The 14,498-nt window shown below is 49.5% G+C and overlaps 1 protein-coding gene across 4 annotated transcripts; it reads right to left on the bottom strand.

Moving 5' to 3' along the window:
• Positions 1–219: 219 nt before the first annotated feature.
• On the bottom strand, positions 220–10,003 carry PORCN (porcupine O-acyltransferase; the record flags this gene model as incomplete). Of its 4 annotated transcripts, XM_079726942.1 has the most annotated exons (14): positions 220–658; positions 2,799–2,909; positions 3,933–4,018; positions 4,141–4,204; positions 4,298–4,374; positions 5,428–5,528; positions 5,689–5,814; positions 5,914–5,928; positions 7,155–7,172; positions 7,287–7,417; positions 7,499–7,680; positions 8,066–8,109; positions 8,434–8,626; positions 9,844–9,979. In XM_079726942.1, the coding sequence occupies 14 exons, from the start codon at positions 9,977–9,979 to the stop codon at positions 557–559; spliced, it is 1,386 nt and encodes a 461-aa protein (XP_079583068.1). In that variant the 3' UTR covers positions 220–556. The 4 variants fall into 4 exon arrangements, with proteins under 4 accessions (XP_079583068.1, XP_079583066.1, XP_079583067.1 ...); XM_079726940.1 differs by lacking the exon at positions 5,914–5,928; XM_079726941.1 differs by lacking the exon at positions 7,155–7,172.
• Between the last annotated feature and the right edge of the window lie 4,495 nt (positions 10,004–14,498).

Genomic DNA, 14,498 nt, shown 5'->3' with positions numbered 1-14,498 from the left:
GTATCCAATCTGTCCTGGCCCCACTCAAATCAAGCAGTGCTATCCTCAGGCTCATCACCCAATCATGAATGATAATAAATTAACCATGAACCAATCACAACCTCCCCCTTCATGGTTTCTAGCTTCCAAACCTTTATCCATGCTGTGCCCCCTTCCTCACTCACTTCTATTCCCCACTGAGCAGTGAAGAGCGAGCCTTTTGTATACTTCCTACTTTTATTTGATAATAACAAACTGTATATAAAAAGGAACAAGGAAGGCGGGGAGGCCCTGGATCTCCCCCTCTCTGCTTCCCCAAGCATCCCCCGCCCCTAGGCCCCAGCAGGGACCACTCCCTTCCCGCCTTGTGGTGGGGTGGGGATTGACAGGCATGGAAATGGTGTGTGTGTGTGTGTGTGTGTGTGTGTGTGTGTGTGTGTGTGTGTGTATGGGTGTTGGGGGGGTCAAGGATGGAGAGAGGGTCAAGAATTAGAGAGAGGGCCTTCCCTCATCCCCCATCAGAGCTGGCACCCTGAGGAGGGGTCTTGAGAGAGTTGTGAGGGTCCACAGATGTGCCTCAGCCTATGAGACGGTAGAAGATCCAGCATCCAAAAGTGACCCAGTGACTGGCCCAGCTGAGCTCCGACCATTTGTGGACCGTGTATGCCATGCCGTAGCCCTGTGGGAGAGAAAGCGGTGATGGTCGGTCCCACTCAGCAAGAACAAAGAAGGTCTCAGGAAAACCTATCCTTTGCTCAAGGACGTTTCTGTGACTCCACTGCAACCCTGAGTGAGGCCCCAGAGAAGAGATTGGGTACATATGAAAGGTAAGCAGATTTAGTTTTTTTCTTTTGTATTTTCTTCTCTTTCAAAAATTTAAAAAAGACAAGGCAATCCCACTCTCTGACCTGTACTCTCCCTTATATATAAAGAGCTCCTAGAAATTGATTTTTTAAAAAGACAAAAATTAGCAAAGGAGGTGAGTAGGCCATTTTCAGTAATGGAAAAAAAAAACCCAAATGGCTCTTAAATATACGAAAAGATACTCAGCCTCACTCATCATCTTCCTCCACTCAAACTGGCAAACATATCCATGAGGTCTGAGAGGCACTCTGTTGTCGGGGCATCAAGCACGATCACACACTGCTGGTGGGAGGGCAAAAAGGTAACTTCTCCATTTCTGTCAAGACTAGATCCTACAGCTCTGTGTGCACCTATGTGAATCCACATGGATGTGAGGGTATTACTTGCTGCAGCACCACTTACCATAGGAAAAGAGTGGGAATCACCTGGGTGTCCACCAATAAGGGACAAAGTACATTGTGTCACAATGGAAAAAATGAACGAGGACACTCTATGTCTTCATGTGGAAGGTTTTCAGGAATTATGTGAAAAAAGCAACATACAGCACAGTGTCATTCATGTGTTACCTTTAGGGTAAAAAGCAGGGGGGAGGGAATTAAAATATATTTCTATATCTGCTTATTATGCTTCAATTTTAGAAGGACAGTTTAATAAAATGAATAAAAGTGGTTACCTGTAAGAGGGTGGGGGTAAGACGGCGGGAATAAGACTTTCCCCTGAATATCTTGAATACTGTTTGGTTTTTCAACCACGTGATATGCATTAACTTTTTTTTTTCTTTTTTTTTTTTGGTCATGCCGCATGGCTTGAGGGATCTTAGTTCCCCAACCAGGGATTGAACCCTGGCCCCCGCAGTGAAAGCACCGAGTCCTAACCACTGGATAGCCAGGGAATTCCCTTAAATTTTTAATTGAAAATAAAACTTTATATTATTTTATATTTTGTCATTAAAAGCAATTTTTAATTTTTTATTCAGGTTGAATGTGCAAAATCTGGGTTTTGCTTCTTTTAAATAAAATTTTTATTTTATTTTTATTAAAACTTTAAAAATAGTTAATGCAGGGTATTCCCTGGCCGTCCAGTGGTTAGGACTCGGCGCTTTCACTGTGGGGGCCAGGGTTCAATCCCTGGTCGGGGAATTAAGATCTCGAAAGCCGCCCAGCATGGCCAAAAAAAAAAAAAAAGGAAAAAAAATGAACTAAAAGAGAAGCTAAACTGGGATCCTGCTAGTGCCATATGAATAAACACTATTTTGAAATTGTTTTTCATTTAAAAAGGAGTAAAACCTGGAACGTGCACACTCCACCTGCATAAAACTAGTACATACATTTTAACATACACTTTTTTTTTTTTTTTTTTTTGCGTTACGCGGGTCTCTCGCTGTTGTGGCCTCTCCCGTTGTGGAGCACAGGCTCCGGGTGCGCAGGCTCAGCGGCCATGGCTCATGGGCCCAGCCGCACCGCGGCATGTGGGATCTTCCCGGACCGGGGCACGAACCCGTGTCCCATGCATCAGCAGGCGGACTCTCAACCACTGTGCCACCAGGGAAGCCCAACATACACTTTTTAAGTAGAATCCAGGATTTGCACAATCAATGTAAGTAAAACTATTTTTTTTAACAAATTAAAGAAATCTTGCGAATTCTACCTAAATAAAAATATGATGAAATAATTAACTTTTAAAAAAGTAAAACCTGGATTTTGCACTCCATCTCTAGAAAATAAATTTTATAAGTAAAATAAATGTATTTTGCACACTTCACCCACGTAAAAGACCCAACAGTATGAATCAACCAGAGGGACAATGGGACAGAAAGATGGTGGAGCAGTGGCTACACAAGCTGGAGACAGATGACACAAGGTTCCCATGCCTTGGCCTCCCCACCTTTGTCCTCATGGTTCCCATGAATAGGTAGCACATCCCTGGGTAACCCCGAGCCCAGGGCCCCACCTCACCTGCTCCTCTGTGGTGTCGTCCACATCAACATCGAACAGGGAGCCCAGGTAGGCCAGGTGGAAGATGGCCAGGGCCCCAAAGAGCAGGTTTAAGGCTCGCACCCCCAGGCCCTGTGGGGGACAGATGGATATGCTTGGCAGCTGGACCTATCATCATCCCCCAGCCCCACTTGGGCAGGGGCACACAGGGAAACGCACAAGGCACAGGAATGAGGATGTCCAGGGCACCCACCCCCAGGGTAGGAAAGAGATGGTTCTGATCCTCCTATGGGAGCTCAAGGGGTATCCAAGGATGAGGGTACTGTTAGCATGAGAGCGTCCAGGTTGGGGGAGATGTGAGTATTCAAGTAGAGGAGGAAAAATGGTGGGTAGGGCTTTGAGTTGGGGGTTTATGGTGATAAACATTGGTTGTCGGGTGGGAGGCAAATCTGAAATCCTCCATACTTCTTGTTGCAAAAAGAATGAGAAAAAAAAAAGACTCAAACGAAAGCAAATCCCCACTGTGACCTACAGGGCCCACCTCTCCCCGTCTCACTCACTCTGCTCAACCCATACCGGCCTCCTCACTGTTCCTCAAATATTCCAGGCCCTCTCCCATCTCAGGGCCTTTACACTGGTTGTTGCCTTTGCCTGGAATGCTTCCCTCCCTCACCTCCTTCAGTTAAAGAACTCAAAAGTCACCTCCCCATTTAAACTTGAAACTACTCAGCCCCTGATACTTCCCTTTCTCTTTCTCTTATGTATTTTCTCCTTGGCACTAATCACAATCTAACAAACTATTATACTTTACTTATTTTTTATTTACTGTCTCCCCTGTTAAAATATTTGTCCCAGAGGGCTGGGACTTTGGTCTGTTTTGTTCATCACTGTTTCTCCAGCACCTAGAACAGTGCCTGATACCAGCAGGTGCTCAACAGATGTTCACTGGGGAAAATAAACGCTAGGTGAGTATACAGCAGTTGCTTGATAAATGTTCGTTAGATAAATGGATGCCAGTGAATAGAGGTGAGGTTATGGGGGTGGATTGGGCACTGGAAGAGGAAGCTGGGCACTCTGAGATAGATATAAGATGGAGACAGAAGTAATTTTTGAGGGGGAGAGTTGGACACAAGGCTGCCTAGGCTGAACCCTCACCAAGCGATGCTGGTGTGAACAGTCTGGTGGGCACCGTTTCGACAAGATGCAGGCACTGAGGATCCGAGCCAGGCGCTTTCGGAGGACTAGGGCAGATGCGGTGGGGGGGGAGGGCAGAGGTAAGGGCGTCAGGTTAGCCTCAGGGGATGGTGGTTCCAGCCCGCCACCAACCTTCCGTCCCATCTACTGGGCTGGGTTCCGCCCTCACCATGCTCCACGTAAGTGATAAACGCCAGGGACAGCAGCACCGCAGCCAGGTGGAAGCTGAAGCCCTGGGGTGGGGGTGGGGGGCAATGAGGTGAGTGAGGAGGAGGCCCGACCACCCCCATCCAGCTACCACCCTGGTCCCGCTCCGCCCTGCTCACGTGCAGGAGGGCGCTGGCTGCATAGGTGACCAGCACAGCTGAGAAGGTCCCCAGGCGGAGAGCATTCTTGAAAACATCTGCAGGGGGGAGATGTGGGGCAAGTGTCTCCTGAGATTCCCCCCTGCCCTTCCTGGAGGGCCATAGGGCAGGGTGAGGATACCCACAACCTCTTGGGGCTCCCAGGATAAAGTCTCTTTATAATGGCCTCCAACTTCACATTGTCTAAAAGTTAGCTCCTGATCTTCCCTCCCAACCTGCTCCTCCTATAGTCTTTCCCAAGTGCAGCCAGTGTCAACTACACCCTTCCAGTTCCTCAGGACAAAAGCCTCACTATCACCCTTGATCTGGCCCCCACCCCCGTCGCCCATAACCAAACTCAGCAAATCCTGTCAGTTCTATCTTCAGAGTGTATCCAGAATCTGACCTCTCCTCCCCATTTCCACTCTGCCCTCCCCCACTCCCCGTCTGTCCTCACAGTAGCCAGAGGGTCCTGGTACAACCTAAGTCAGCCCATGGCCCTCCTCTGCTCAGAACCCTGCTCTGAGATCTCTCTCAGAGAAAAAGCCAAAGTCCTCCCCGTGGCCAGAGAGGCCCTACAGAACCAGGCCCCGTCACCTCTCCGACCTCACCTCCTGCCTCTAGTCCCCTCGCTCACTCTGATCCCACCACACTGGTCTCCTCACTGTTTTTCAAATGTGCCAGGTATGCTCCTGCCTCAGGGCCTTTGCACTTGCTGTTCTTTCCATGTGTTAAATTCCTCCCCTACATGTTTGCATTGATTGCTCTCTCACCTTCTTCAGGTCTTTGCTCAAACGTTAGCTCCTCAGTGAGACTTGCTCTGGATGATGTATTTAAAATTGCATCCACCCCTACTCACAGACTCCTAACACTCCCAGATCATCTTTACCTGCTTTATTTATTTATTGTTTACCATAGCACTTATCACTACCTGAACTATTGTGTATTTTCTTTTTATTATACTGCTACCCCCACAAAAATGTCAACTCCACAAGGGCAGGGATTTGGGAGATTTTTTGGTCCCTACTATCTTCAGCTTGTTGTATGAATGTGTGAAAGGGGTGTGGGTTGAGGACTGCCAACTCTCTTGGAGTGGTGACTTGGTGACTCACAGTTATTTAGCCAATAAGACATGGGCAGGTTCCAGCTTGTGACAACTTCCACCATGGACCGGGGCAGCTCCACGTTCAGTGGCTTAGAGACCGTCAGGTCCCTATGGGCAAAAGAGACACGCAAACTCATTTGGGATTTCAGCCCACCTGATGGCCACACTTTTGTTCTTGGCTGTTCCCTCCCCCGGGAACACCCCCCTCCTCCCTGCAGCTCCTCTAGGCAGCACCCTGTGGGAGATGGGGCTCCCCAGCCCTCCCCACCATTCCAGGTGATCCTTCTCCTCGGTGAAGCCAGCCCCCGCCAACGTGGCTGTGGCCTCGGACAGAAAGCCCACAAAATAGTTGCTGAAGTGGAAGGAGACAGCACTCTCATAGGCTCGCAGCCACCTGCGGGAAAGGAGCCAGGGAGAGAGAGGCATCACGCCCAGGCCCCAGCATGACACCCCACCATGTGCCAGCATCCCTGGCCCCTCTCTGTAGACTCACCTTACCATGGTGCCCCTAGGGGTCAGGAAGGCAGCAGAGAAGAAAGGAAAGAGAGTCAGAGAGGCCCTGGAGGCTGGCCTGAGTTGTTCATCAACAAGACAGACAAATATGGCGGCAAAAGAGGTGCGCTGTGATAGTCCCACACATCTATCCATCCGTACAGCATCAGTTAGTTTCAGGTAGCTCAAATGGATGTGTGAGCTGCCCTATAATATGACACGGTCCCGCAGCTTCACGTGGCCAGACATCCAGACCCAAGGACTGTTAGAGGCTGACCTCACAGCCACATGGCCAGACACACATACTATCAGACTCCAAGCTCTCTGACCTGATTCGGTGACCATAAGATACCCGGAAGTCCTTTAGTTAGGCACAGAGACCGTCAAGCACCCTGTTATGCATGCACACACAATTCTGCACTCAGATAGTCGTCCTGTCAGTTGTACAGTCAGACACGGTCAAAGACAGGCAGCGTCTTACACTGGATAAAGCATAGGTTCTGGATTCAGGCCTGGAATTAGTGCCTGGCTGCTTAGTTGGGTGACACTGGGCAAGTCATTCCACCCTTCAGAGCCTCATTCAGCATCAGACACGATCAGCGGCCAATGAGTAGGGGAGAAGGTCATACAGTCAAATAGCTGGATGAAATCCTAGTCACACCAGGGGTGGATGGTCGGTTCTGCCCCTCAGCTAGACAATACCAAGGAGCCAGAGAAGGCAGACCCACAGGCAGAATCCATCACAGACATGCGCACGACACGCCACCGTCAGACCCATTCCCAGCCAGGGTTACAGACAAGCCAGATTTATCGTATCCAGTGACAGCCACATACTCCCATCATGGACAACCGGCCAGCCAGACAGCCAGACAGAACTCCAGTCCCACACAGGAGTCCCTGGCTGATAGGTAAACAACCTATGCAAACCCCTAGCTAGAGTCACAGACAGGTCAGTGTCACCAACCAACACATACTTGTGGCTCCCCGTTGCAGACACATAACTTGCTTCTGATGGTGAAATAGCAGAACAGACGGACAGCCAGGCACAGTATGTGACGGAGTATCCATTATACACGGAGTCATAGGGCCAATCTTGGTCAAGCCACAGCCACAGACACTCAGTCTCTGTCTAGTCACCGGGTGGACGGTCAGACAGTCTCAGACTCACGGAACCAATCAGTCATAGACTGTGCACCCACCCCCATTCAGCCCCACTCGCCCTCAGCACCTGCCCTCATTTACCTGGCTTTGCGTTTCTTGCTGTAGTAACAGAAGACAGACAGAAGCATTAAGAGACAACTCAGAGCTGGGGAGACCCCAGGTCCCTCCCCAACCCCCTCACTGCTGGGCAGAGGCCTCGAAGGCTGTGCTCACTTGCGAAGGAGGCGGTCACCATCAAGGGGGATGAAGTACGGGAAGAGGTAGGGGCCCACACAGGTGGACAGCACAAGGCACAGCAGGGCCAGCGCCAGACTCCGGGCCACCTTCTGCAGCCATCGGCGGCTCTGTGGGGATCAAGGCTCCATGAACACTGCCCCATGGTGGCTTCCCATGGTCCCTGCCCACCTGTCCACCCAGGACCTCACCAGCGGGCGGCCTTGGACGGCCTGTAGGTAGCTGTGGAAGGATATCCAGGGCCCAAAGACGATGGTGCCCACGAAGTAGAGGTAGCCCATGAACTCCACGGGCGAGGGTACTGCACCCACCTCACCCCGGTCCAGGTCGAAGCCCAGAGACACCGCCTTCATGGCCACAATCATCTGGGCCCCTAGGTGTGGTGCCCATGGTCAAGTGGATGAGCAGAGAGCAGGTCAGCATGGGGGGATGGGGAACACCAGGTGAGAGGCGGTAAGAAAGAAGAGCAAGTGTGGAGAGGTGGGCATGGGGCCAGACAGGCAGTTGAGCAGGTAGGCCCAGGACTGGCAAATGTCCTGACTCAAGAGAGTCAGGCATGGACATGAGATGGGACAGACAGATGGGGAAGAGACATGGTAGAGAGAAACACAGATGTAAGGGGAATCTAAGGGCTGCGTGTCCAGTGGGCTAGGCAGATGAGGGAGAAAAGCGGGGAAGGAAAGACAGGGTGGGGGGAGTTAGGAGATGTGGAGTGGGGCTGGAGGGCTGGGGCAGGAGAGAGGGCCAGGGCTGCCTACCTCTCATCTTGTGCCATGTCACGGTGTCCACCATGTGCATCTCACTGAGGAAAAAGGTGGTGGTCTTGGCCCTATGACTCTCCTGGCCTCAGATACCACAAAGGGGGGAAACCAAGGTGCAGAGAGGGTATACCCTTCTCTGCCCTGCACAACCTCATGGAGGAATAGTTCTCCAGGGCTCCCTCCTCTAGGGGGAGCTCAAGTCCAGCCTGTTCTGTGTAGCCTTCAGAAAGAACAAGTCTCCCAGATTTCCACCCCCTCCAGAAACACCCCACGTCCTCCCTGTCCTGGACAGCCTCAGGAGGGGCGGCCTGGGGATCTCCCCGCCCTTCTGCTGACAGCGTGGGGATGAGGACATACACCCATACCCCATGAGTAGGTAGATGAGGATGGTGACGGAGAGGAAGACGCCGCGATGGGAGGAATGTCGGCAGAGGAACAGCACGAGGTAGCACAGGAGGCTGAGCAGTACGACCCAAACCATGTGCAGCTGGAAGAAGTGGTAGAGGCTGAAGAACCCGCCTGCCACGGTGCTTGCATGCTTCAGGTAGGATGGCAACCCTTTGGGTGAGAGAAAGAGAGAGAGAACAAGAAAGGGAATTAGAGCAGGGCTGGTAGTAGGGCAGCCTGGGCAGAGGATGTAGCTCAGGCAAAGGCTTAGAGGTTGGAACGTGGTGGGATTGCAGGGGGCCCAAAGCAGGTGTTGGGGAGCTGGGGAGGTGGAAGGGCTTGGGTTTAAAGAAAAGAGACATCTATAAAGGTCACTTTGGGAACCCTGGAGGAAATTTGAATAACTTATATTGAATAATATTATGGCATCAAGATTAAATTTCCTGAGGGGTGATGGTTGAGGCTATGGCTGTGGAGGGGAAGATGTCTTTGTTCTTGGGGGACACACGCAAGAGGATTTGGGATGAAGTGTCAGCAGGTTATTCAAGTGATTCAGGAAGATGATAGATAGGCAGATGGACGGACGGATAGATAGGTAGATAGAGCAAGCTAATGTGGCAAGATGTTGACAGTTGGAGAATCGGATGATGCATATATGGGTGTTCATTGTACTATTCTTTCAACTTAGCTTTTCAGTAACTTTGAAACTTTTCAAAATGAGAAACCTGGGGAAAAAATAAAACATCCATTTAAAATAAAAGAACAAGAAAAAAGCAAGTGTAGAACTTCTGATTCTCAGATTTCCAAGATTCTCAGCATCCCATAGGGATCTCGGGTACTTGGGATCTTGTCGTTTGGATATAGGCTTGCCACGATTTGTGGAAACATTCCAGAATCCTAGAATCCAGAGATTTTATCATGCCTTGATTTCAGAAATCCAGAATGCCAGCATTTTGGAAGCCTGGAATGTGAGACTTTCAACTTGTCAGAATCCCCAAACCCCATAACACGGCACTTTGGGATACATGGTACTTTCCATAACCCTGTGACATCAGCATTTCAGGATCTTATAACCTTGGGATGTAGGCATTTCAGGATCCCAAGGTTCAAGAACCTCAGCTTTCAACAGTCCCAGAACCCAGGGATACGGAAAGGTATGGCTTGGCATGGCAGGATGTGGCTTGGTGTGGTGTAGCATGGGGTGGCTGGGTTAGTGGGACATGGTGTGGTAGAATGGCGCTTAGCCTGGTGGGCTGTGGTAGGCTGGACGTGTACGAGCCTGGCTTGGCTTGGCAAGATGTGGCAGGATAAAGTGGGGCTTGGTATGGATGAACGTGGCAGGTGTGATTTGGCCTGGCGTGGTGGCCCATGGTGTGGCAGGCACTTACCAAGCCTCCACAGGAGGCGGCAGGCGAGGCAGATGGCAAGGAGCAGCCAGATCTGGTCAAGGCCCTGCTGGGCAGTAGGCAGGAGACAGCCCTGCAGCAGCTGCTGGAAAAATTCCTGGCGGCTGAAGGTGGCCATTGTGGACCCCCACGGATGGATGGACAGATGGATAGACCTGCCAAAGGGGGGACATAGAAGGAGCTTAGCTGGGATGTCCACGGGGCAGACGATGCTCAAGAGATGGACTTGAGCACTCAAATTTCAGCCTGGGGCTGTCCAACCCTTGTAGAGACAGGGTACTGGGGGGCTGGGGGAGGGTGTGAGTGTCAGGTACATCAGATTGAGCTGCCAGCTGTGTGTGGGGGGGTGTTCTGGGTGCACACACACAGCCCATGACCTGCGGTGAATGAAGGACCTGTGTTTCTTGTATGCTGGGAACAGTCCGGGTCCGATAGTGATTGAATGGTGTACATTGTAGGCCCGTATATCAAACTGGGGGGCTCCCTGGTTTCCGAGGTAGAGTCACTCAGTGTGGAGGGCAGAGAGGGAGATCCTGTGACACTTGGGGGCCGTGTGCATCTCTCCTTGAACGGATGTGGGGGGTGTCCTGTATCCCCCGCGCGCCCCATCCCACCCCCACCCGGCCTCTCCTGGCCGCCAACAAAGCCCTGCCCAGGCCCGGGGGCTGCAGGGAGGTGGAGGTGGTGGAAAGGGACACAGCAGAAGGGAGAGTTGGAAAGGTGATGGAGAGGGGGCCCTAGCACACGCGCTGCAGACCCGCAAGGGGAGGCCGGCTCAGGATGCGAGCGGGAGAGCCGCACGTGCACTACCAGCGACCTACCTGGCAGTAAGAAAGCTGCGGTCCAGGGGGCCGGGGACGTACAGCCGCCGCCACCGTCGCCGCCTCCTCCGGGCAGCCTCCCCCGCAGGCCGCAAGGCCGGGACCAGCTGCGGCTCCCAGGGCGGCGCGGAGAGCGGGCCCTTTAAATCCCGGGGAGGCCCGGCCGGCCCGCTCGGCCAATAAGAGGACAGGAGCGGGGCGGGGACGGAGGAGGAGGGGAGCGGGAGGATTGAGGGAAGGAGGAGCGGGAGGTTGAGAGGAGCCGGGCGCGGGAGGACGTCGGCGCGTGGAACGTTGGATCCCGCACCTTTCCGACCGCTTGGTGTGCCAGTCCCTGAAGGGTCGCGTCGGGAGGTCTTCTGGCTGTCCAAGAACAAACTGTCCAAACGCCAAATTCCTAATCCTTGGAAGCCGAGATGGGAAAGATGGGGGAGGGAGGAGAGAAAGTCCGTTTCCCCAGCCATCAGCCTCGCCCCCGAAACTGCCCACCCGCGCACGTCCTCGTGTCACTGTTGTGCCCCCTTTTCACAGATGGGAAAATAAACCGAGGTCTCTCCTTTCCCATCCTTTGAAGGAGCTATGGGAATTTCCAGCCCTCTCCAGCACCAGGGACCGGCCAGAAACACCAGTACTGACTGTCACCTAGGAGCAAGAATTAGGCGCCTGTGCTTTCCCCTAGGGACTCCTTCCGGAGGCTAGTACGGAGCACCGATTGGGAGCATTTATAAAGCACTTACAGCGTCCCCAACAATGGTTTGTATTGGGCCCTATCTGCACCAACTCTGAGGATTTATGCAGCACTTGCCATCTGCCTACCCTGCCCTGCAGTGTCTGGACACTCCGCTCTGTCCCTAGGCTGATGAAGGGCCTTTTTCCAAAGGAGCATTTATTGGGCACGGACTGCATACTTACTTAGCTATCAGGTGGAAGGGAGAAGGAAGCCAAGGTCAAGCTGGACCCCACCCTGACCTGAGGAGCTAAGGAAAACAGGTTCTAATCAGATTAATTTCTGCCTGTATGGAGCTGGGCAAGCCATGCCCACTCCCCGGGCTTCAGTGTCCCTTTCTGTTAAACAAAAGAGTGGGGTTAGCAGTTCTTTGCTTGGAAATACCAATGGCAATGGAAGAGAAATGCGTGTCTCCTCTCTTTAAAAAAATGTTAACATGAAGTTAAATGGAGTTTTAACTCATAAATGAATATGCATATATTACAAATGAAAAATATTTAACAGTTGACTCTTGAACAACTCAGGTTTGAACTGCACAATCCACTGATAGGTGGATATTTTTCAATAGTAAATACTACGGTACTACACAGTCCTTGTTTGGTTGATTCCTGGGATGCGGAGGAACTCTGGGTATGGAGGGCCGGCTATGAGTTATACACGGATTGAAACCCGCCCCCCAGTTGTTCAGTGGTCAACTGTAATGGATAATTACATAGGCCAAGTGCACAAATATTAATTCCTTTCCTTAACAGCAGAATACAGGCCATAAATTTTATGACTTAGACTTCATTCTAATTTTTTCCTCAGTTTTCAAACATACTCAAATCGAGTCAACAATGACCCACAGCACAAGCAAGAAATATTTCCTTTGGTTGCAAGACCTGGCATTTAAAACTGGAAGATCCTCACTGTGCATACCCTGAGCTTCACAGACTTGATTGTTTCCATCTAGTCTTTTGATGTGTGTGACAAAGAACTAGTCTCTAGATTCTAGGACATATAAAGGGCATCTACAAATCAATAAGAAAAGGACAAACAATACACTAGAAAATGGACAGTAGACATGAATAGGTAATCCACGGCAGAAGTCACCTGAAATGGCCAATATGTATAATATATGAAAAGATAACTCAATCTCTTTATCAGGGAAATGCAAAATTAAAACAACAGATATGATTTCATATCTACTAGGTGTGATGTTTCATATTTTTACTGCTGGAGCTTAGTAGAGAGTGGGCACTCAATAAATATCTGTCAGACTTTATAGCCTTTGTAGCCATTCGGGGTTATAGTTTCTAGGACATTTTAAATGGTCTCCCTGTAATTAGAGATGAAAATTAAGATAAAGAGATCCCATTCTTTGCTTATTAGATTGACAAAAAAAATAAAAAATTGCCAAGCCTCAGAATAATGTTTTCTCTCTCTCATTTTGTCTCTCTTTTTCTCTCAGTATATCTCTGTCTATAATTTTTTCTAAAGTATTTGATCATAGTTGCAGGTGTGATGCCCTTTCAATTAAATACTTCAGTATAAAATTTTTAAGAACAAGGACATTTCCTTACGTTCCTACCCGCAGAGTATGAGGGTTCCAATTTCTCCACATCTTCACAAACACTTTGTTATCTGACTCTTTGATTCTAGCCATCCTAGTGAGTGTGCCAATACTGTCCTTTTATAGGAAAAGGAAATCCTAGGTCACGAGCTGCATTCCTTTATCAGGTCTTTTTGGTCTCTTTCAATCTGGAACAATGTCTCCATCTTCCATTAACTTTTGCGATCTTGATGTTTTCGAAGAGCACAGGTCAGTGCTTTGGAAGAATGTCCTTAAATTTGGGTTTATCTGATGTTTCCTCAAGATTAGATTTGGATTATGCATTTTGGGCAGGAATTCCACAGAAGTGACGCTGTGTTCTCCTCAGTGTATCCGGAAGCACAAAGCATTGGTTAATTCCAAATTGTTGATATTAGCTTTGATCATTCGATTAAGGTGGTGTTTTCCAGGTTCTCCACCAAAATGTACTCTTTCTCCTTTGTAATTAATAAGTATCTTGTAGGGACATACTTTGAGATTATGTATCTTTCCTATTTTTCGTCAAACTTCCACTCACCAGTTTAGCATCCGTTGGTGATTCTTGCCTGGAGCAATTACTACTATGATGGTGGCCATATGATGATCTTCTTTTACATGTATACCTGGGATTCTACTGTGAGAAAGAGCTTTCTCTTCTTCCCCATGTATTTTTGTATTCATTTGTTTATTTGTATCAGTGTGGGACTCATAATTTACAGGTTAAAATCAGTTACTATCATTTTAAAATGAATTTATTAATTAATTTATTTTTGGCTGCATTGGGTCTTCGTTGCTGCGCGTGGGCTTTCTCTAGTTGCAGCGAGTGGGGGCTAGTCTTCATTGCATGGCTTCTCTTGTTGTGGAGCACGGGCTCTAGGTGCGGGGGCTTCAGTAGTTGTGGTGCGCGGGCTTAGTTGCTCCATGGCGTGGGGGATCTTCCTGGACCAGGGCTTGAACCCGTGTCCCCGGTATTGGCAGGTGGATTCTTAACCACTGCACCACCAGGGAAGTCCCAGTTACTATCTATATGTAGTTATAAAAGTAGCTTAATTGAGATATAATTTACATACCATAAAATTCACCCAAGTTAGTTGTACAAGGCAATGGTAGTTAGTGTATTTATAGGCTTGTGCAAAAATCGCCACAATCTAGTTTTAGGATATTTCGATCACCCCAAAAAGAAACCCTGTGACTGTTAGCATTCACTCCCTATCTGTCCCTGACAGCCCTAGGCAACCACTAATCTCATTCTGGATTGCTTATTCTGGACATTTCATATAAACGAAATCATACAATCACAAATCTTTTGTGTCTTGTTTCTTTCACTGAACATAATTTTTTAAACTGTGATAAAATACACATAATACACATAACATAAAGTTTAGCATCTTAACCATTAAAAAATACATTTATTTATTTATTTATTTATGGCTGCATTGGGTCTTCGTTGCTGCGCGCGGGCTTTCTCTAGTTGCGGAGAGCGGGGGCTACTGTTTGTTGCGGTGCACGGGCTTCTCAT

The sequence above is a fragment of the Hyperoodon ampullatus genome, assembly GCF_949752795.1.
Source record: "Hyperoodon ampullatus genome assembly, chromosome: X".
Lineage (NCBI taxonomy): Eukaryota > Metazoa > Chordata > Mammalia > Artiodactyla > Ziphiidae > Hyperoodon > Hyperoodon ampullatus.
The sequence above is the reverse complement of the archived record's forward strand: the minus strand, read 5'-3'. Positions and strand labels throughout refer to the sequence as shown.